The sequence below is a fragment of the Engystomops pustulosus genome, chromosome 3 (genome assembly GCF_040894005.1).
Source record: "Engystomops pustulosus chromosome 3, aEngPut4.maternal, whole genome shotgun sequence".
In the NCBI taxonomy this organism is placed as follows: domain Eukaryota; kingdom Metazoa; phylum Chordata; class Amphibia; order Anura; family Leptodactylidae; genus Engystomops; species Engystomops pustulosus.
In genome coordinates, this window is record NC_092413.1 from 7,009,582 (window position 1) to 7,031,774 (window position 22,193).

Consider the following 22,193-nt stretch of genomic DNA (forward strand, 5'->3'; position numbering starts at 1 on the left):
TCTCGTTGTGTGGATTTGCCTCGTCCTGTGCCAGTTCTGGTCTCTTCTGTGTCCCTTAAGGCCCTGGAGGGTCTTCCGGCATGTTATAAGGACTTTCGTGATGTCTTCTCAAAGAAGCAAGCTGAGACGTTGCCACCTCACCGTCCCTACGATTGTCCTGTGGATCTGTTGCCAGGCACTTCTCCCCCACGGGGTCGTGTGTATCCGCTTTCTGTACCAGAAACCTCAGCCATGTCGGACTATATCCGAGAAAATCTGCAGAGGGGATTTATACGCAAGTCTTCCTCCCCGGCTGGTGCAGGTTTTTTCTTTGTGACCAAAAAGGACGGGTCACTCCGACCATGCATAGACTATTGCGGTCTTAACAAAATCACGGTTAAGAACCGTTATCCGTTGCCATTGGTCACTGAGTTGTTTGACCGCCTTCGTGGAGCCAAGATCTTCTCCAAGTTGGATCTTCGTGGGGCTTACAACCTCATTCGTATCCGCCAAGGGGATGAATGGAAGACCGCTTTTAATACCCGAGATGGACACTTCGAATATCTGGTGATGCCGTTCGGACTCTGTAATGCACCAGCCGTCTTTCAGGAGTTCGTGAATGACATCTTTAGAGACTTGCTTTATGTCTGTGTGGTGGTCTATCTGGACGATATCCTCGTGTTTTCTCCGGACCTTGAGACCCACCAAGTCCAAGTACGGCAAGTACTCAGTCGATTAAGGACCAATCGTCTCTATGCCAAGCTGGAAAAGTGTCTGTTCCATCAGCAGAGTATTCCATTTCTCGGCTATGTCATCTCGGACAAAGGCCTTCGTATGGATCCTGCCAAGCTGTCGGCGGTTCTTCAGTGGCCTCGCCCAGTGGGACTGCGCGCTATACAGCGATTTCTGGGCTTTGCGAATTATTACCGCCAGTTCATTCCACGTTTTTCCTCTCTGGTGTCTCCAATTGTGGCACTTACCAAGAAGGGTGCCAATCCCCGACTCTGGCCTTCGGCAGCTGAGGAGGCCTTTAAGAACTTAAAATCTTTGTTTGCCACGGCTCCAGTCCTGGTGCGTCCCGACGTTGAAAAGCCTTTTCATCTGGAAGTGGATGCCTCCTCTGTAGGGGCCGGAGCAGTGCTCACGCAGAAGGGTCCCAAAGGCCGCACAGTCACCTGTGGATTCTTCTCCAAGTCTTTTTCCTCCGCGGAGAGGAATTACGGGATAGGAGATCGAGAATTATTGGCGATCAAGCTTGCCCTAGAAGAGTGGCGTTATCTCCTGGAGGGAGCTCGGTTTCCGGTCAGCATCTATACAGACCACAAAAACCTCCTCTATCTCCAGACTGCTCAGCAACTCAACCCACGCCAAGCTCGTTGGTCACTCTTCTTCGCCCGGTTCGATTTTCTCATTCATTTTCGTCCGGCCGAGAAGAACATCAAGGCAGACGCCCTTTCTCGTGCTTCGGATGTCGTTGGGGAAGAACCGGTTCCTCGTCATGTTATCTCTCCTGACCGACTTGTACTGGCCGCGCCAGTGGATCTTCGTCTATTACCTCCTGGCAAGACATACGTACGACCTGCGCTACGGAGGAGAATTCTGTCTTGGGGACATTGCTCCCGTGTGGCTGGGCATCCTGGGGTGCAGCGTTCTATCGCCCTCATTACCCGATTCTACTGGTGGCCAGACCTGGCCAGAGATGTCCGGGATTTTGTGGGTGCCTGTACTTCCTGTGCCCGAAATAAGCCTTCACGTCTTAAGCCTGCTGGTCTTCTTCTGCCGTTGCCAATACCCAGCTGTCCATGGACTCATATTGCTATGGATTTCATCACGGATCTACCATCTTCTTCAGGCAATACTGTCATCTGGGTGGTGACTGACTGGTTCTCTAAGATGGCCCATTTTATTCCTCTGCCAGGTTTGCCAGCTGCTCCATGTCTTGCCGAACAGTTCTTTCACCACATCTTCCGACTCCATGGACTTCCACGACACATAGTCTCTGACCGTGGAGTACAGTTTGTCTCGAAATTTTGGCGTTCTCTCTGTAACCAACTACAGGTGAAGTTGGACTTCTCTTCTGCCTATCATCCCCAGTCGAACGGGCAGGTGGAGAGAGTTAACCAGACTTTGGGCTGCTATCTACGCCACTTTGTTTCTGCCCGTCAGGACGATTGGTCCCAATTGTTGCCTTGGGCGGAGTTCTCCTATAACTCCTTGGACTCTGCATCAGCGGGTTCCGCTCCATTTTTTGTCAACTATGGACTCCATCCTCGCCCGCCTCTACCTCTACCCGTGGCTTCTGATGTTCCTGCTGTTGAGGAGTTGGTACAGGACTTAAAAACCATCTGGGAGCAGACCCGCCTTTCCTTATTACAGGCTTCGACGCAAACTAAGATTCAAGCCGATAAAAGACGCAGACCTTCCCCCGTCTTCTCTCCTGGTGACAAGGTTTGGCTGTCCTCCAAATACGTCCGGATTAAAATTCCTGGCTACAAGCTCGGTCCTCGTTTCCTGGGTCCCTTCGAGGTGATGCATCGCATCAATCCAGTCTCATATAAGCTGCGCCTTCCTCCTACCATGCGCATCCCCAACTCCTTCCATGTATCCCTGCTCAAGCCTGTCATCTTGAACCGCTTCTCCCGACAGCTGTCTCCTCCTGCTCCAGTGGCCGACTCCTCTGACATCTATGAGGTAAAGGAGATCCTTGATGCTAAGACTGTAAGAGGTAAGCGGTTCTTCTTGGTTGATTGGAAGGGGTTCGGGCCTGAGGAGAGATCCTGGGAGCCCGAGGACAATATCCTGGACCAGGATCTCCTGCAGAGATTCCTCCAGCCCAGAAAGAGGGGGAGGCCGAAGGGGGGGGTACTGTCACGCGTGGTCCCGCGATCCCCGTCACGGATTGCGGGCTCACCCGTGCCGTCGGTCCCCCGCCAGCGCACCGCAAGCGCTACTCACGGGTCCCGGCTCCTGCCCCTCCGGCGTCGGCTCCGTCCGCAGCTTCCTCGTCCCCTTCGGCTGTGCGCGTGCGTCCCCGACAGCTAGGGCGCGCGCGCGGCAAGTTCTGTAAATTTAAAGGGCCAGCGCGCCACTAATTGGCGCTGGCCTTTTCCCTTTAATTATTTAACCCTGCCTCTTCCTGTTACCCTTGCCGGATCTTTGTGCCTTGCGCCCTAGAGAAAGCTGTATTTTGATGCCTTGTGCTGTTCTTGAGATTTCCTGTTGTGACCCCAGTTCCGTTTCTGACTACGCTCCTTTGCTGCCTGTCCTGACCTGTTGCTACGACTCTGACTACGAACCTGTGCTGCCCGTCCTGACCTCCTGCCTGACCCCGACTACGAGATTGCCTGCCGATTCTGTACCTCGACCTTGGCTGCCACTGCGGACAAGTCACGCCTGTGGAACGACCTGGTGGTACCACGCCGCAGCAAGTCCAACCCGCTTTGCGGCGGGCTCTGGTGAAAACCGGGTGCCACTTAGACTCCGGTCCCAGGTAGTGGCTTGTGCCATCGTCCGCAGTGGTTCAGAGGATCCACAACCTCTAAGCCTGACAATCACAGTGTCTGATGCTGGATGATTCATCTGGTGCAGTGTTAGGGCTCTCTCACATTGGCGTTGGTGCTCAGCTTCAGTTGCACATCCGATGCGTTTTGTCTCTTGTTGTGCCTCAGTTTTTCATCCATTTTTCTTCCATTTTGTCTCCGTGTCCACAAAAAAACTGAGGTTTTTCAGCCTCATCAGTGAAAAAAAAAACCAGATGTTACATCAGTTTTTTTTTTGCAGACCCATAGACTTCTACTGCCAAAATAGGACAATTTTCATAAATTTTTCATGGACAACGGATCAGTGAAAAATACAAGCCAATGTGAAAACACCCATAGAAATCGATGGCTGTGTAAGTCGTCCATGGAGATCACTGATGTGAAAAAAAAAACACCAATGTGAATCAGCCCCTGGACCTCCCATTAGTTGATCTAGTTTGCTGCACCACAATAGTGAATTTTCTGGCGCACCGGTTACTTTTTGCAGGGCCACATCCCCTTTTTTTTTTTACTGCGGACATCTATTTTTCGGACATGTCAGAAAACTGCCTAAGGCTACATTCACACTGCCGTATGGGGGACGTATATACACCGTAGATGGCAATGGGTGTACGGCACCGTATGGGAGTGGTACGATGCAGCACACGTGCGGCACCGTACAGCCCTGTAGCCGGGAGAAAGATGGGAAATGTCCTATCTTTCCCCGGAATACGACGCCGTGCCCCATGTCTCTCTATGGAGAGGGGCGCGGGTGAGCGGCGCTCATCCCCTCCTGCTCTCCCCAGCACCTGCGTGTCCCCGCATGCTACGGTAGAGTGCGCACACGTTGGTGTGAATTTAGCCTAAGAATGGTGAAAACCCTTCAATCCTGGATGATTAAGCCCGGTGAGTCGTACATTACATCCTCTGTTAGGCTCCTCGCACACGCAGGCGCGCTGGTGGAGACAGCAGGGTGAGTGCTGCTTCTCTGCACAGGTAGCTGAGTGGCCATGCGTAAATTCAGGCAGGAATAGGAGCAGCCCTATCTGTTGCAGCCTGGCCGCTCCCCGCGCCCGTGCATTGTGCACCTCCATGGCCGTCGTTAGCTCTTGGCCACCACATCGGGACATGTCTATGGAGCCTTAGTTGCTCTAGTTTGCTGCCCCGCAATAGTGAATTTTCCGCCGCACAGGCCACGCCCCTTTTACGGATGAGTCGGAAAACTGCGCCTGCGCACGACGTGAAACTGAGGACGTGTTCTTATATATTGTACAGCTACGACTCATTAGATTCTATGGGCTCGTGCACACGGCTGTGAATTCCACCGCCCCCCCCCTCATGTACGCGAGGACCACCCGAGGAGTCATTTTCCATGGTGATCGGCAAATGGGCGGAGCTCATCCACACAGAACACACACGACGCACACAGAGGGTCTCAGACTTGTGTTTTCGTCCCGTATAATTACAAACGTCATGTACAATAAGCCAAAGTCAACTCTAAGTCACTCACATCACAACCAATCACTGACCTGCACAGGACCTCCTAGAGTCTACAGGACCTGCAGTGAGGTCACAGTCATGTGATCATGACACGCACGATCACATGACCATGACATCATCACAGGTCCTGTAGCGAAGCCGCAGTGACCCGACTGAGATATCTGATTATCCTTCTCCTGATTGTGAGGAGATTTATCACATTCTCAATTAACCCCTTCCAGGCGATCGTGTTCTTTCCCGTTTTCACTTTTCTTCTCTCAAAAGCCTGAACTGTTTTTTTGTTATTTTTTTGTGACAGCGCTGTATGAGGGCTTGTTTTCTATGGAACAATTCAGACTTTCTAGAGTCATTTATATTCCATGTCCTGTTCTGGAAACAGGAAAAAAATTACAAATGCAGTGAAATTCCAAAAATATCTTCTTTTTATTACTCACATAGAACAGATAGAAAAGCCAGTAAAACGGGTTTAGAGATCGGTCCGAGCTCTTCCTCAGGATGGAAGGATGTCTAGATACATTAAATCATTTACTGTATATACTCAAGTATAAGCAGAGTTTTTCAGCACAAAAAAACCCTTCCTTGGCTTATACTCGAGTCTATGAAAAAAAAACTGTACTCACCTTTCCAATGCCACCGCAAGTCCGGTTGTGTCTTCTGAAGCTCCGGGTCCGTCTTCAGGTCCCTGAGTGTCGCACACACCACGACTTCAGCTGCTTGCCGACATCATAGTGTGTGTGACGGCAGCAGCACGGGGATCCGGAGCAGAAGCTGAAGATAGAAAATGACCTGCAGGGGGTGTCTGAAAGGTGAGTACAGAGTTTTATTTTTTCATAGGCTGGGCATAGGGGGCTGCTGGCTATATACAAGGGGGGACGGGCACTGTATATATACTAATACTGGCTATATACTAAAGGGCTGCTGGCTATATACAAGGGGGGAGGGGCACTGTATATATACTAATACTGGCTATATACTAAAGGGCTGCTGGCTATATACAAGGGGGGAGGGGCACTGTATATATACTAATACTGGCTATACACTAGAGGGCTACTGGGTATATACAAGGGGGCAGGAGGCTCGCCTGAATAAGGTGTCAGGTAGGCACACGGTGGTGGAATAGGGGGTCCTTTGAGTTGGTGGTGCAGTGATTAAAGGCTGTTTGGTGGTTTTGTACTCCTGCTGGGTGGCGTCCCAGGGAGTAGGGCATATATATAGAGACATCTACAAGGTTATTTGGTAATTTGGTCCCTTTGAACCTGTGGTGGAGTTTTTTGTAGCTCCAAGGACCTCCTACCTGATTATAATATATAATATAATAATATAGTTTATTATAGTGTTTAAATGTCATGTTTGTAATAAATTTGGCTGCTGTAACCCAAATTATGCAGCTAATTAGTGTTCTGTGTTGATTTATGTGGCCTAAGGTAAGGGCGGGGGGGGGGGGATTGGGCAATGTTTGGGCAACGAGTAAAGAGGGGGAGTGGGGGGAAAAGGTATAATCAAGGTGACATAACAAGCTCAACATTGCCGAGGTGATGAATAAAACCCTGAGGCTCTGCACATGGTCAGGATAAGTAGGTTCCATTTCTGGCTTTGGCTTAAAAATACAGACGGTCCCCTACTTAAGGACACCCGACTTACAGACAACCCCTAGTTACAGACGGACCCCTCTGCCCACTGTGACCTCTGGTGAAGCTCTCTGGATGCTTTACTATAGTCCCAGACTGCAGTAATCAGCTGTAATGTGTCTGTAAAAATTTTGAACAAATTCTGCCCATGTGCAGAGACCCAAAATCTACATTAAAATCTGCATCCGATACGCATGTTTTTTTATATACATTTTTCATGCAAATTTATCTTATTAGTGTTTTTTATGTGGATTCTTTATGTGGATTTTCCGCGTGAGTTTTTTTTCCCCCAATAGAACCAACAACAAACGATTCGGCTTATTCAGTCCAGACGTCAAGAACAATACAAGGTGATGTTTATTTCATCCTCGTTGAATTCCAACGCGTTTTGGACGTGAAGTCGGATGGATAGCTAAACATGACATGAACTAACATTTACATAAACCATAGACATCACGTGATTATTACATTCAGTGTGATACGGGGGCGTCATTAAAATTTAGATCACATGATTCGGTAAATATGCCAGTTAGAATGTTTTTTGGTATTAAACTATAATTTTTGTTAATGCCTCGATAGAAAAATACTGCATCACCGACCAACGAGGTTATGTGCCATCGAGTGGTAAATATTAGAAATGATTCGCCATCTCCACGTGTTGGCAAATATACAGGAAGGAGGGCAGGAGTAATGTGTAACAACCGGAGTCGGTCCACAAGGCACTTGACAAAGGGGACAGCCCTAAACCCCTGTTGAAGACGAAATATTGGCGAAACATGTTGGGGGGGGGGGGGGGGGCTTCAGTGTTAGATTTTAATTGCAGTTACCGTTGTTGTGTCTAATCCTGTCTGACCTATGTCACTGTCAAGAGAGTTCAGTATTACCGTAGAGGTGCACCTATTTACAGTTAGTGAGCGCTTCTTCCTGCCAGGATTATCTAGACAGGGCCGCATCTGCCAGGAGGCGAGATGAGAATTTCAACTCAGGCGGAAGATACCCAAGACCTGAGGGAGGCGGCAAAATATGGGGCCATAATGTGTGTGATTCGGGTGGTAATTGCGCCTGTATCTTTAAGATATAGACATGATTCATGTACAGAGCATGTAACAGTCTGTTTGACACATTCTCTACCGCTCTGGAGGACCCGGGGAGCATGGGATGGCGTCACGTTGCCTGTGTCCGGACAAAGAGCAGAAGAGTCGGGACAATGCAGTCAATAATGTGACAAAATTTCTAGAAATACCCCATTGGTTGAATGTCTGGGTGTAGATGCTTATCATCCATCTCCTATAATCTGACCATTTATATATATATATAGCTGCTTGTCTATATCACCTTCCATACTTATCTTCTATCATCCATCTCCCCATCGTCTGTCTCTCCTATAACATTCTCCTACAGCCCCGTATTACAGATACTTACCTACTACTGTGTTGTCACATCTAATATTTGTTTCACTTACCGGCGTACCTTATGTATCAGTGCGCAGGCGCATACTTCCGGATCGATGTGGGGTTGGCACCGGCCTCTCTCGCGTTGTTGCGCATGCGCAGATCTCTGCACCACCGTGCATGCGCATAATTTGGATTGTGTCGCCTGAGTATGAATGGTGTATGTCATCGTTTCTTGTCCATTTTTCGGCGTATTTTTCTCGCCTATACACACCGGCTTGTTCTTGCATATTTTCGTACCTACTACTGGGTGTAACTACAAATTGTGCAGGGAGAAAGGATCTACTTACTGACTATAACTGTTCATAAATAGTTTTATTTTGGGGGGGCCACTTTTTTTTTTGTTACTGCTGTTGTTACGCTTCTGACTCCGCCCCTGTGTGAATTCTTAGCTGTTCTACAAGACGTCATTTCGGCTTCTCCTGAGTCTCCAGGTTCAGGACTAAACTTAGTTTTTTATGAAAACATGTTGAACATGAACATTTCTACTCCCCCGCATGACTTTTCTCATGTTTTAGAAGACTACATTTCTTGAGATAAGATTCTCCACACTGTGAACAAGAAAATGGCTTCTCCCCCGTGTGAGTTCTCTGATGCCTCTTAAGTGAATATTTATAGATAAAACTGTCCCCACATTCTGAGCAGACAAATGGTTTCTCTCCTGTGTGGATTTTGACATGGCCCTCAAGATGATATCTCTGATTAAAACCTTTTCCACACTCAGGACAAGAAAATGGCTTCTCCCCTGTGTGAGTTCTCCGATGTTTGTGAAAAAAAGATTCATTTGTAAAGCTTTTCCCGCAATCCGAGCAAGTAAATGTATCTTTCTCTTTGTGAAGCCGTAGATGACCCTCAAGATGCGATTTGAGACCAAAACTTTTCCCACATTCGGGACATGAATATGGCTTCTCCTTTGTGTGTATAGACTGATGTCTCTCCACGGACGCTTTATACGTAAATCTCTTCCCACATTCCGTACATGAAAATGGCTTCTCCTCTGTGTGAGTTCTCACATGTCCTTCAAGATGCGCTTTCTGATAAAAACATTTCCCACATTCAGGACATGTAAATGGCTTCTCCCCCGTGTGGATTCTCTGATGTACCTTTAAAGAACTTTTTTTTGCAAATGTTTTCTCACATTCGGAGCATGAAAATTTTTTTTCTCCTTCGTGACTCTTCTCATGTCTAATCATCTCATCTTTGCCTAGATAAAGAAAACATACATTTTCTCTTAGAGAGTTATCATTTCTGATTCACCGTCCGTAAGATACAAGAAAACAATAAAGTAAATGACAACGAATGAACATAAAAACATGACAAGTGTCTGCAACATCCCCCACCGGGGCCTAGCCTTTTCTTGGTGCCTAGAGGCAGCCGGGGCCCGCAGTAGCGGAGTGGCTGGCGGTTGCGGCCTAGGGCACGCTAGTGTCACGGTGCTTGCTATGGGGACCGGAGGGCTGTCCTACAGCCTGGCAGGTCTCCAGCAGGTGGTGTGTGTAAGAAACCTTTAGCGACTGACTGATGTACTGGTTCTCCCTGGGGCAACCCCTGAGTGTCTGTAAGATAAGTCCCTGGGTAATGGATGGGGAGCCCGTGGTGGTAACAGCCGTATCCAGGGATCAGATGGAGGCAACGTTGTGCAAATCAACTTACAGTTCTTTATTGAAAAACAGGTAACAGGCCTAAACAGTCAAACAGCAGATCTGGATCTATCTCCGTCAGTGCCATAGAGATGAACGGAGCAGCCAGCACATGCATATGGATGTACGATGGGGGTACAAAGGACCCCCATTCTCATGATCTGCACTGAGATCAGCAAGTTAGCCCCTATTCTGTGTATAGAGAGTAACTTGTATGTCACTGGAGAACCCCTTCAAGTAAAACATTTTTATCTGTTTTAGTTAGGGCTCATTCAGACGGGTGTGTCCGCTGTGCACCCACTAAAAATGCAGAAGTCTGAATGTATTGTTTTTTTCACATTCGCAAAAAAAAAACCGGATGGGCAGCCATTCACTGCACTGGCTGCCCAGCTCCTTCCGAATACCGTTTAACCCTCCTCCCACATTTAGACATTCCTGAACCTCCTGTTGAGGTCGGGGGTGTATGAATAAGGCTCACGGACTGAGTCCTCTTCAAACTCACAGGGTGTTTGCTGCATAAACACCCATCGCTAACACCATTTAAATATCATCGGGGCCCAACGAACAGTTGCTTTAAATTCTGATATATCACAAGTCTGTTTGATAGTAACTGGGTCTGGTATAGGGTGGCGTGAGGGAGTGGAGGGTCAAACACGTTTTTAGGGTTTATTTTTTTTAATTAATTTTTTACTTTATGTCCATATATAAAGAAAGAGAAAAGAGGATGCGTATATAAGGTGAGATAATTTTATTGAGCAAACAAGGAATCAAGTATTTAAAAACAATTAAAAACACAAATCCAGGTACAAATACCCACTGTGTGCAGACGAATATGCAGCATGAAAATGTAGAATGGTATCCCTGAGCCCTGATCCCCGATGCCTGAGCCCTGATCCCTGATCCCTGAGCCCTGATCCCTGATCCCTGAGCCCTGATGCCTGAGCCCTGATCCCTGAGCCCTGATCCCCGATGCCTGAGCCCTGATCCCTGAGCCCTGATGCCTGAGCCCTGATCCCTGAGCCCTGATCCCTGAGCCCTGAGCCCTGATCCCTGAGCCCTGATGCCTGAGCCCTGATCCCTGATCCCTGAGCCCTGATCCCCGATGCCTGAGCCCTGATCCCTGAGCCCTGATGCCTGAGCCCTGATCCCCGATGCCTGAGCCCTGATCCCTGAGCCCTGATGCCTGAGCCCTGATCCCCGATGCCTGAGCCCTGATCCCTGAGCCCTGATCCCCGATGCCTGAGCCCTGATCCCTGAGCCCTGATGCCTGAGCCCTGATCCCCGATGCCTGAGCCCTGATGCCTGAGCCCTGATGCCTGATCCCTGATGCCTGAGCCCTGATCCCTGATCCCCGATGCCTGAGCCCTGATCCCCGATGCCTGAGCCCTGATCCCTGAGCCCTGATGCCTGAGCCCTGATGCCTGAGCCCTGATGCCTGATCCCTGATGCCTGAGCCCTGATCCCTGATGCCTGAGCCCTGATCCCTGATGCCTGAGCCCTGATCCCTGATCCCTGATGCCTGAGCCCTGATGCCTGAGCCCTGATGCCTGAGCCCTGATGCCTGAGCCCTGATGCCTGAGCCCTGATCCCTGATGCCTGAGCCCTGATCCCCGATGCCTGAGCCCTGATCCCTGAGCCCTGATGCCTGAGCCCTGATCCCCGATGCCTGAGCCCTGATCCCTGATGCCTGAGCCCTGATGCCTGATCCCTGATGCCTGAGCCCTGATCCCTGATCCCCGATGCCTGAGCCCTGATCCCCGATGCCTGAGCCCTGATCCCTGAGCCCTGATGCCTGAGCCCTGATGCCTGAGCCCTGATGCCTGATCCCTGAGCCCTGATGCCTGAGCCCTGATCCCTGATGCCTGAGCCCTGATCCCTGATGCCTGAGCCCTGATCCCTGATCCCTGATGCCTGAGCCCTGATGCCTGAGCCCTGATGCCTGAGCCCTGATGCCTGAGCCCTGATCCCTGATGCCCTGATCCCTGATGCCTGAGCCCTGATGCCTGAGCCCTGATGCCTGAGCCCTGATGCCTGAGCCCTGATGCCTGATCCCTGATGCCTGAGCCCTGATGCCTGAGCCCTGATCCCTGATGCCTGAGCCCTGATCCCTGATGCCTGATCCCTGAGCGCTGATGCCTGATCCCTGATGCCTGAGCCCTGATGCCTGAGCCCTGATCCCTGATGCCTGAGCCCTGATCCCTGATGCCTGAGCCCTGATGCCTGAGCCCTGATGCCTGAGCCCTGATGCCTGAGCCCTGATGCCTGAGCCCTGATCCCTGAGCCCTGATCCCTGATGCCTGATCCCTGATGCCTGAGCCCTGATCCCTGAGCCCTGATGCCTGAGCCCTGATGCCTGAGCCCTGATGCCTGAGCCCTGATGCCTGAGCCCTGATCCCTGATGCCTGAGCCCTGACCCCTGATGCCTGAGCCCTGATGCCTGAGCCCTGAGTCCTGATCCCTGAGCCCTGATCCCTATTACCCCTGATGAAGCCTACGAGCTAGGCGATACGCATGGGTCACTTTCCCTATGGTGGACGATTACTGGTAATATCCTCTATGCATTAGGCTGTATAACAAAACTACTGCTCGTGTGTTGCTCCATCCTATTATGTATTATTGCACTTGCATTGGGTTAACTTTAGTGTATTGACTTACCTCTCCTTTCCTTTTCATGGCATTTACCCACATATATTTCTTCATACACTAATAAGTTTTTCCCTTTATTTATTGTAACTTATACATTATTTACCACTGTCTTTATATATGGAGCTCGCATTCGTCCGCACACACTGCGTATTTGTGTTTTTTAATTGTTTTTAAATACTTGATTCCTTGTTTGCTCAATAAAATTATCTGACCTTATATACGCATCCTCTTTTCTCTTTCTTTATATACATATTTGATTTAGATGCGATTTGAGTTATTTGCTCACCCATTTTTGTGTACTATTTTACTTTATGTCCATCACAGGTCAGAAAACACCATTTGTTTACTTTTTTTTTGTTTTCATAGATTTTTTCCATTGTAACCGGCGGTGATTGCACAGGAGTCGCCGGTTGCTCTGCAGCCCCAGTTATGGATAGAAAAGGGGCAATGTTGCAGTGACATTTATCACTTTTTTGGGCTGTGCTGGGTCAGGACTGCTGCATCCAAATAGTCACATGTTCAGTCACATGACCACCGGGACCCACCCACTGCATCTGTTTGAGCTTCAGTATCCCTTCTGTCTTCTCCCCACAGGTCCCCTGTACCAGGAATCCAAACTTTGGCTGCACGATTCCTGGGGCATCTGCTTAAAGAGGACCTGTCACCCCATTTATCGGCACTAGGAGATGTTACTAAAGTAAGCAGCTCCTAGTGCTTGATCAAACACCGCAGTGTTAGAGTGATAGCGTTACCGGAAATCTCCGGTAACGCTATCAAACACTGCGGCAGGGTACAATGTAATCATCGGACTGCTTGCAAAGCTGTCCGATGTATTCATGATGGGGCGGTCCGAGGCGCTGCCTCTTCCCCGGACCGCCCTGCTCGCTCCATAGGCCGGCAGTGACTGCCACGCGCTAGGCGGCAGTCACCGCCCCTAGCCACGCCCCAACCCCGCCCCCTCATGAATACGTCGGACAGCTTTGCAAGCAGTCCGATGATTACATTGTACCCCGCCGCAGTGTTTGATAGCGTAACCGGAGGTTTCCGGTAACGCTATCACTGCCGAACCTGCCGAAAATTTAGGTGACAGGTCCTCTTTAAAGCTGGCACCATATCTATGCTTTGGAGGGGGCTGTGGGGACCCGCTGTATGTTTAATATTGAACATTTTCAGGACTTATTGTGAGTTTTCAGTGAGATTAAGAAATTTATGCAGAAACAACATTTATAAAAGCCTCTTACCCTCCGATGACTCTGATATGGATTGTCCAGGTCCTTCCCTTGTTCTATCACGATTTTCCTGTAATAACGTCATAGTAGAGACCTGAAGGTTGTATCTGTTCTGTATACATAATATTCTCTATATACTGTATATCGTCTGATGGAAGCGCCCACAGAACTAGAACCTAATAACTATTTCTCTAATATACTCTCACATATACAGCAGCCCAATCCTAATGTTCCATCTATCCAGCAATATGTTCCCCCCACTTCCGATACCAGTGCTGGGTGGTGGTCCCGGCCTTCCCCAAGATTATCTATACTGGCTGGAGACATTTAATTGAAAGCTGCATTACACCCGTCTATAGATTATACACACAGATCACAGCTTCTCCTACCTGAGGATCGGGTGGGACCTCCTGCTTTATTCCTGGCCAGTCCTGGGAATCTGGAGGACGGGGACATCTCTCTGGTGGATCTCTCCTACTGGATCCATCTATAGGAAATAACACAGTGACTGATACATTGTCTACATGTGATGAGCAGATGATGGGGGAATCTCGCTGACTCTCCTCTACAATCAGGGAAGGTCTCCTCTTACCTGGTGATGTGAGGGGCTGGTGGTCCTCCATCATGACCTCCTTGTACAGGTCCTTGTGTCCTTCTACATACTCCCACTCCTCCATGGAGAAATAGACAGCCACATCCTGACATCTTATAGGAACCTGACACCCACAATGACACAGTCATCACCCGGACCCCTCCCTTGTGTTATTATATAATGTCCCAGCATTCCCGGCAGCGCTCACCTCTCCGCTCAGCAGCTCAGTGATCCTGGAGGTAAGTTCTAGGATCTTCTGCTCATGTATCAGTGAATGAGGTGGAGGCTGGGTGATGGGGCTCTGGGGGGTCACACACTCACCAGACGACTTCTTCACTACTGTGTAATCCTGTGTATGGGGAGACACTGATCACTACATAGATCCTAAGAATCCTTCACCTCTCCAGTCATTTCCCTGTTGTATTCCTAGAGATAAGAGCCGTGTCCTGGGAGACTCTCACCTCTCCAGTTATCCAGTAGATGATCTCTAGGGTGAGGTCCAGGATCCGGGCAGCCGTGGTTCTGTCCTGCTCCATCCCTGCTGGGTCACTGATGGAAATGTCCATAGTTTTTTCAGAAAAGTTATATCTAAGGAAGAACAAGTTAAATGTAGTGAATTAAGTATTAATGATAGGAAATAATGGAGCTTCATGTATAATCTGTGTTCCGCTGCTCTATACATTCTCTATGGCTCCACCAAGTACATCAGACTGACAAATCACTACTCACACAAAGAAATGGACACTTTGCTTGTGGTTGAAATTTCATTAAGAAACTAGAATACACTGTAACCTTTGTGACTTTTTCTAGACTTTTGGAAGCACATGTCCGATTGTTCAATGTTTCTCTGCTGGTACTTAATGGCAAAATCTAAACAAAACCCCTCCTTGAATTTCCATGTGAATTTCCTGGTTCAAATTAGAATTGGTATTTAAACAGTCCTCCTCATCATGCTGTTCACATTTCGACATTAAGAATCCAAGATGACATGAGCGGGGGAGAATCTACAGTCGGTCTCAGTGATGATAAAAAAACTATTCACACCGAGCAAAAATGATGCTGGAGGCATCGAGGAGATCACTGTGCATCAGCCATGTTAATAATCACATTATTCATGTGCACATACGATGAAATTTACTATTTATTAGAAAAAAAATTTCAAGAAATTATATTTTTATTATTTAATATTGTTGTTATTACTATTTTTGTATAGTTCTCCATCGTATTTACAATTTTTCTCCACTAATATTGCTTAGATTGTTATGATGGTCGTTGTGTCTTATCAGTTATTAATTGTTGTGATAGTATCAAGTCATGTGGGAATTGCAGAGATATTTTCATTTTCTTATGAAAAGGGGCAATGCCACCCTACAGAGAAAAAGTACACCCCCAATTGTCTAAAAAACACGAAGGAGGAAGACCCCCCTGAAGGAATACAGGTAAGTAATATCAAGTAATAATTCCTATAGGGGATTGTTCATGTCCATGCTGGAGTTTTATCTTCTTTTTATGTTAAAATTGGATCCAATTCCAATTCTCCCATCGTAGCCAGGTGTAGGTATGCCTGACCTAATACTTAACTTTTTATTACAGAAAGCATCCAAAATTTAAGGATTTATTAAGTCCTTTAGGGCTGACTGAATTCATTTTAAAGATCCATTCTGAAGAAGGATCTTATCCAGGTCTCCTCCTCTGATATTTAGTTTTTTTTGGCAAATGGCTGTATACTACAGGGGGCTGGCTGTATACTACAGGGGGGCTGGTTGGCTGTATACTACAGGGGGGCTGGTTGGCTGTATACTACAGGGGGGCTGGTTAGCTGTATACTACAGGGGGCTGTCTGGCTATATACTACAGGAGGCTGGCTGGCTATATACTACAGGGGTCAGGCTGGCTGTATAATATAGGGGGCTGGCTCGATGTATGCTACATGGGGTTGGCTGTATACTACATGGGGCTGGCTGGCTGTATACAAATGGGGGTTGGCAGGCTATATACTACAGGGGGTTGGCAGGCTGTATACTACTGGGAGCTGGCAGGTTATATACTACAGGGGGCTGGCTGTATACTACATGGGGCTGGCTGGCTGTATACTACAGGGGGCTGGCTGTATACTACATGGGGCTGGCTGGCTGTATACTACAGGGGGCTGGCTATATACTACATGGGGGCTGGCTGTATACTACATGGTGCTGACTGGCTATATACATGGGGGCTGGCTGTATACTACATGGTGCTGACTGGCTATATACATGGGGGCTGGCTGTATACTACATGGTGCTGGCTGGCTGTATACTACAGGGGGCTGGCTGTATACTACATGGTGTTGGCTGGCTGTATGCTACATGGGGCTGGCTGTATACTACATGGGGCTGGCTGGCTGTATACTACAGGGGGCTGGCTGTATACTACATGGGGCTGGCTGTATACTACAGGGGGCTGGCTATATACTACATGGGGGCTGGCTGTATACTACATGGTGCTGACTGGCTATATACATGGGGGCTGGCTGTATACTACATGGTGCTGACTGGCTATATACATGGGGGCTGGCTGTATACTACATGGTGCTGGCTGGCTGTATACTACAGGGGGCTGGCTGTATACTACATGGTGTTGGCTGGCTGTATGCTACATGGGGCTGGCTGTATACTACATGGGGCTGGCTGGCTGTATACTACAGGGGGCTGGCTGTATACTACATGGGGCTGGCTGGCTGTATACTACAGGGGGCTGGCTATATACTACATGGGGGCTGGCTGTATACTACATGGTGCTGACTGGCTATATACATGGGGGCTGGCTGTATACTACATGGTGCTGACTGGCTATATACATGGGGGCTGGCTGTATACTACATGGTGCTGGCTGGCTGTATACTACAGGGGGCTGGCTGTATACTACATGGTGTTGGCTGGCTGTATGCTACATGGGGCTGGCTGTATACTACATGGGGCTGGCTGGCTGTATACTACAGGGAGCTGGCTGGCTGTATATTACACTCTTGGCTTATAATCGAGTCAATAGGTTTTCCCAGTTTTTGGTGGTAAAATTAAGGGTCTTGGCTTATCCTTGGGTCGGCTTAGGGTGATGCCACACATGGCGTTTTGAACACGTTTTTGGCCTGTTTTTGAGCAGTCCATTTAAAAACGCATGCGTTTTTAACCCCTTAAGGACCAGGCCCTTTTTCGTTTTTATTTTTCACTCCCCACCTTCAAAAATCTATAACTTTTTTATTTTTCCATGTACAGAGCTATGTGATGCAGTTCGTAGTGATGGTGTTGAATATTCCATGCCGTGTACTGGAAGCGGGAAAAAAATTCTAAATGCAGTGAAAATGATGAAAAAACACATTTGCGCCATTTCTTGTGGGCTTGGTTTTTACAGCTTTCACTGTGCGCCCCAAATGACAGGTCTATTTTATTCATTGGGTCAATGCGATCACGGGGATAACAAATTTGTATAGGTTTTATAATGTTTTCATACATTTACAAAAATTAAAACCTCCTGTACAGAAAAATAATTCTTCATTTTGCCGTGTTCTTGCGCTAATAACTTTTTCATACTTTAGTGTACGGAGCTGTGAGTGGTGTAATTTTTTGCGACTTCTGATGACGTTTTCAATGCTTCTATTTTTAGGACTGTGCGACCTTTTGATCACTTTTTATAGAATTTTTTCTATTTTTCAAAATGGCAAAAAAATGCCATTTGCGACTTCAGGCACTATTTTCCGCTACAGGGTTAAACGCCGCAAAAAACGGCTATTATATTTTGATAGATCGGGAATTTTCGGACGCGGCGATACCTGATGTGTTTTTGATTTTTACTGTTTATTTATATTTATATCAGTTCTAGGGAAAGGGGGGTGATTTGAATTTTTATGTTTTTTTAATATTATTTTTTTTTTTACTTTTTTTTATTTATTTTTTTACTATTTTTCAGACTCCCTAGGGTACTTTAACCCTAGGTTGTCTGATTGATCCTATCATATACTGCCATACTACAGTATGGCAGTATATGGGGATTTTGCATACCATCTATTACAATGTGCAGATCGCACATTGTAATAGATAGCCTCGATCATGATCATCTTGGCTCCGATCGTTGTCATGACAGCCTCGGATCACACAAAGATCTGAGGCTGTCATGACAAAGATCGGAGCTAAGATGGCGGCGCCCACGTGTCGCCGGCTCTTTAATGCCGCCGGTGGCGGTCAAAGGGTTAACACCCGCGATCGGTGCAAGCACCGATCGCAGGTGTTAGCGACGGACATTTGCTTTATTATGAAGCAAATGCCCGGTGAGTATGAAGAGGGCTCAGCCTGTGAGCCCTCTTCATACTCCCCCATGCGCAGCAAGACGTAAGGGTACGTCTTATGGCGCTTTGGGGTTAAAAAAGCATCAGTTTTTTGAAAATGCATGCGTTTTTGTCAGTTTTTCCGAATTTGCGCAATAAAACGTACAAAAACGCATGTGTTTTCAAAAAAACGGATGCATTTTTTTTTAAAAAACGGATGCGTTTTTTAATGCATGCGTTTTTTAATGGACTGCCCAAAAACGTGTTCAAAACTATACTCGAGTATATACAGTAATGTCACGCCTCAGCAGGCAATTAACTTGTGAAAAGAAAGACAGTGAAGAAATCCGGCAATACCTCTCTGAGGATATTTGGTGGTGGAGCTTTGGAGAATACGAGTTCTCTTCGTCAGACATGATGTTATACATGAAAGTTCACAGCATTTTATACACCCGGCAGGGATCATCATAGGATATTAAAAAACTGTGACAACAACAGATTAATAAACACAGGGACATCTTATTTTCGACAGGGCGGCAATAAACACACTAAAAACCTGTGAGGCGAGACCAGACCTGGCTCTTATCTGCTTGTGGCCTCCAGGTCAGAGGTCGGGGGTCAGGAAGCTGCATGAATGGTAAGACACTTTGCAAGGTGTTGAATCTCCTCATTAATTTATACTTGGATTCTTTCCTTTCCCTCTGTGTCTTAAAATGTCCCATTATAATAGTGATCTGCAGATCTCCCATAGTGAGGTCCTCTCTGGAGAAATGTGCAGCCATCATGTCTAATATCAGCTCTGTGCGAGGTCATACGTTGATGGAGTCTCTGGATGTTTCCCCTGTGGTTGGACACTGCTGACACATAATAAGGTACCACATTAGAGGACCTGCAGGAGAAGGTCCCCTTGATCTGATGTACCTGCAGTGATTGAGGTACCTGGTCACCCGTGTGAATGTGCTGCACGTGTTACACCCAGGCGAGGGGCCATTTTCTGATGGGGGTCTCAGGGCTCCGGACAACCAGTTGTTTGAGGTTTGGTGGTTGCCGGAGGGACAGGAGAGGAGGGACAGGGAATATTCCTTTTAGTCTTGTGTCTTTATGCAGAATCGGTTGGAGTTCCTTGGCAATGTGACGTAGGATCTCCAGTTGTGGCTGTAAGTGACTACTAGGGGCACTCCGGCCTCCTGTTGGGTCTCCTTATATGTGAGTAAATCATCTCCGTTGATGGCGGCTGCTTTACCCATTTGGTTATCAGTCACTTTTGGTCTGTACCCCAACTGGAGAAATCCAGACCTGAGCTCCAGGAGGCGCTTGTCCAGGTCCATCTTGTCTGAGCAGATAGTGTTGTATATAATCCATATAATTACAGAAAACACTTCTCCGGGCACCTGGGATGCATCTTCTGTTAGTTATTGTGTCTTTGAAGACTTTTGGATGACGAGACTAATAAAGTTACAAAGTGGAATTAACTGATACGGTTCTAATCCCCAATATTAAAGGGGATTTTAACATTTCCCCTCCGATCCACAGGATAAGAGTATAATGGGGGAGATTTATCAGTGTGTGAGAGTAGAACTGTTCATGGAAACCAATCACAGCTCAGCTTTCATTATCCCACAGCAGTTTATAAAACTAAAGCTGAGCTCTGATTGGTTGCCATTGACAACTAGAGCAGTTTTCCTCTCAGACACTCACTGAGATCCAGTGAGACTCCCAGATTTTCATCCGTCCTGTAAGTCCCATCGATATCGGGTAAATAAATCTCCGGCCTGTGGTCCATTGAGTTCTAGGAACTTCAAAAACCGTTAGCCCCAAAGTTATGCAGCACACGCACCCCCAACAATCACTGACCTGCACAGGACCTGCGGTGATGTCATAGCCATGTGACCCTCCCCTTCTGTGACTGATCACATGACTATGACATCATCACAGGTCCTGTAGTCACTAGTATATAAGACGCACAGATCAGTTGCTGTGACTAGAGGACGAGCTCCTGATGTAATGTAACGTAAGACGGGTCATCCCCATATCCAGCTCCTCTAGGGGTCATTTCCCTCTGAAGTTTCATCCGCTCTATACTACGGCCTATCCAATAGTGATCCTGTGCTGCCACCTGCTGCCCTAAAGGAGCGGTTACATCTGAAATGTGAGAATTTTCTTTCGTGGGAAAACCCCTTTATTAAAAGATTCCAGAGTTAATCAGAGGTCAGCCAGCTCCCCCACCCCCCCGCCACATTACATTACCCAAATCAAACAAAACTGGTGCCAATCAATTGTGCTATGTTTGTGCTGCTTTTGTTTTGAAGATATTAACAAAATTGTAAAGGTCCGACGGGATCCCCACGTCCCTCCGTTAGACCTGTCGTTGCTCCATGACCATTCTGCTCTATACGTCTCAATGGAGCTGATGGAAATTGCAGACAGAGATCGCATCACGATGCAAGCGGCTCACAAACAATGATGTCGGGAAGCATCTGTATGCGGGGACCTGAATAAGAGCCAAACAACTAGAGGAGGCACCGGAGAATCCGAAGAAATAATGTCAACAGTGTAACAATGTTTTTAATTAAAGGCTTGGCATACTCGAGGCAGAGGATGGCCGGCTATATAATGGGGGCAAGGGCTGGCCAGCTATATACTGGGGGGGGGCAAGGACTAACAGGCTATATACTGGGGGGCTTGAAGGCTATGTACTGGGGGGCAGAGCCTGACAGGCTATATACTGGGGGGCAGAGGCTGGCAGGCTATATAATAGTGCGGCAGGCATTCTATAAACTGGGGACAGGGCTGGTAGGCGATATACTGGGGGGCAGAGGCTGACAGGCTATATACTGGGGGGCAGAGGCTGGCAGGCTATAAAATAGTGCGGCAGGCATTCTATAAACTGGGGACAGGGCTGGTAGGCGATATACTGGGGGCAGGGGCTGGCAGACTATATACTGGGGGTCAGAGGCTGGCAGGCTATATAATAGTGCGGCAGGCATTCTATAAACTGGGGACATGGGCTGGTAGGCGATATACTGGGGGGCAGGGGCTAGCAGACTATATACTGGGGGTCAGAGGCTGGCAGGCTATATAATAGTGCGGCAGGCATTCTATAAACTGGGGACATGGGCTGGTAGGCGATATACTGGGGGGCAGGGGCTAGCAGACTATATACTGGGTGGGCAGGGACTGGCAGGCTATATACTAGGGGGACAGGCAGGCTATACACTGGGGGGGCAGTGTCTGGCAGGCTATAAACTGGGGGGGCAGAGGCTGGTGGGCGATATACTGGGGGGGCAGGGGCTGGCAGGCTATATACTAGGGGGAGCAGGCTATATACATATACTGGGGGGCAGGGTCTGGCAGGCTACATACTGGGGGCATGGGCCAGCTGGTCAGCTTTATAGTGACTGGAGGCTTTGACCAATGCATTTCCCAACCTCACCTTATACACGAGTCAATAGGTTTTACAAGTGTTTTTTAGTTAAAATTAGGTGCCTCAGCTTATACTATAGAGTGGACCGGCTCTGGTTGTTACCTGTTATTCCTGTCCTCCCTATTGCCCTCCTCCCTGTATTCCGTTTCGGTTGTGTGTTTGGGTGCATGCTGGGATTGCTTGTTCATCAAGTTTTATTTGCAGCAATCTTTTCGTTAGGGGGGCCCAAATTTAGTACCCCAGACCCTAGTATCCTTTAGTCCTTTTACCTACATTCTGGATAGTTCTT

General features: G+C 47.9%; 2 protein-coding genes across 3 annotated transcripts in view; one reads left to right on the forward strand and one right to left on the reverse strand.

The window, feature by feature from the left end:
- Positions 1 to 22,193, forward strand: part of LOC140120870 (uncharacterized) — a 326,412-nt gene that overhangs the window by 182,644 nt on the left and 121,575 nt on the right. The window lies entirely within an intron of this gene.
- On the reverse strand, positions 7,971 to 14,767 carry LOC140120888 (uncharacterized). Its single transcript, XM_072139919.1, has 5 exons — positions 14,645 to 14,767; positions 14,184 to 14,532; positions 13,981 to 14,078; positions 13,604 to 13,661; positions 7,971 to 9,280 (listed from the first exon to the last, which is right to left on the reverse strand). The coding sequence occupies exons 2-5, from the start codon at positions 14,266 to 14,268 to the stop codon at positions 8,562 to 8,564; spliced, it is 960 nt and encodes a 319-aa protein (XP_071996020.1). The 5' UTR covers positions 14,269 to 14,532; positions 14,645 to 14,767; the 3' UTR covers positions 7,971 to 8,561.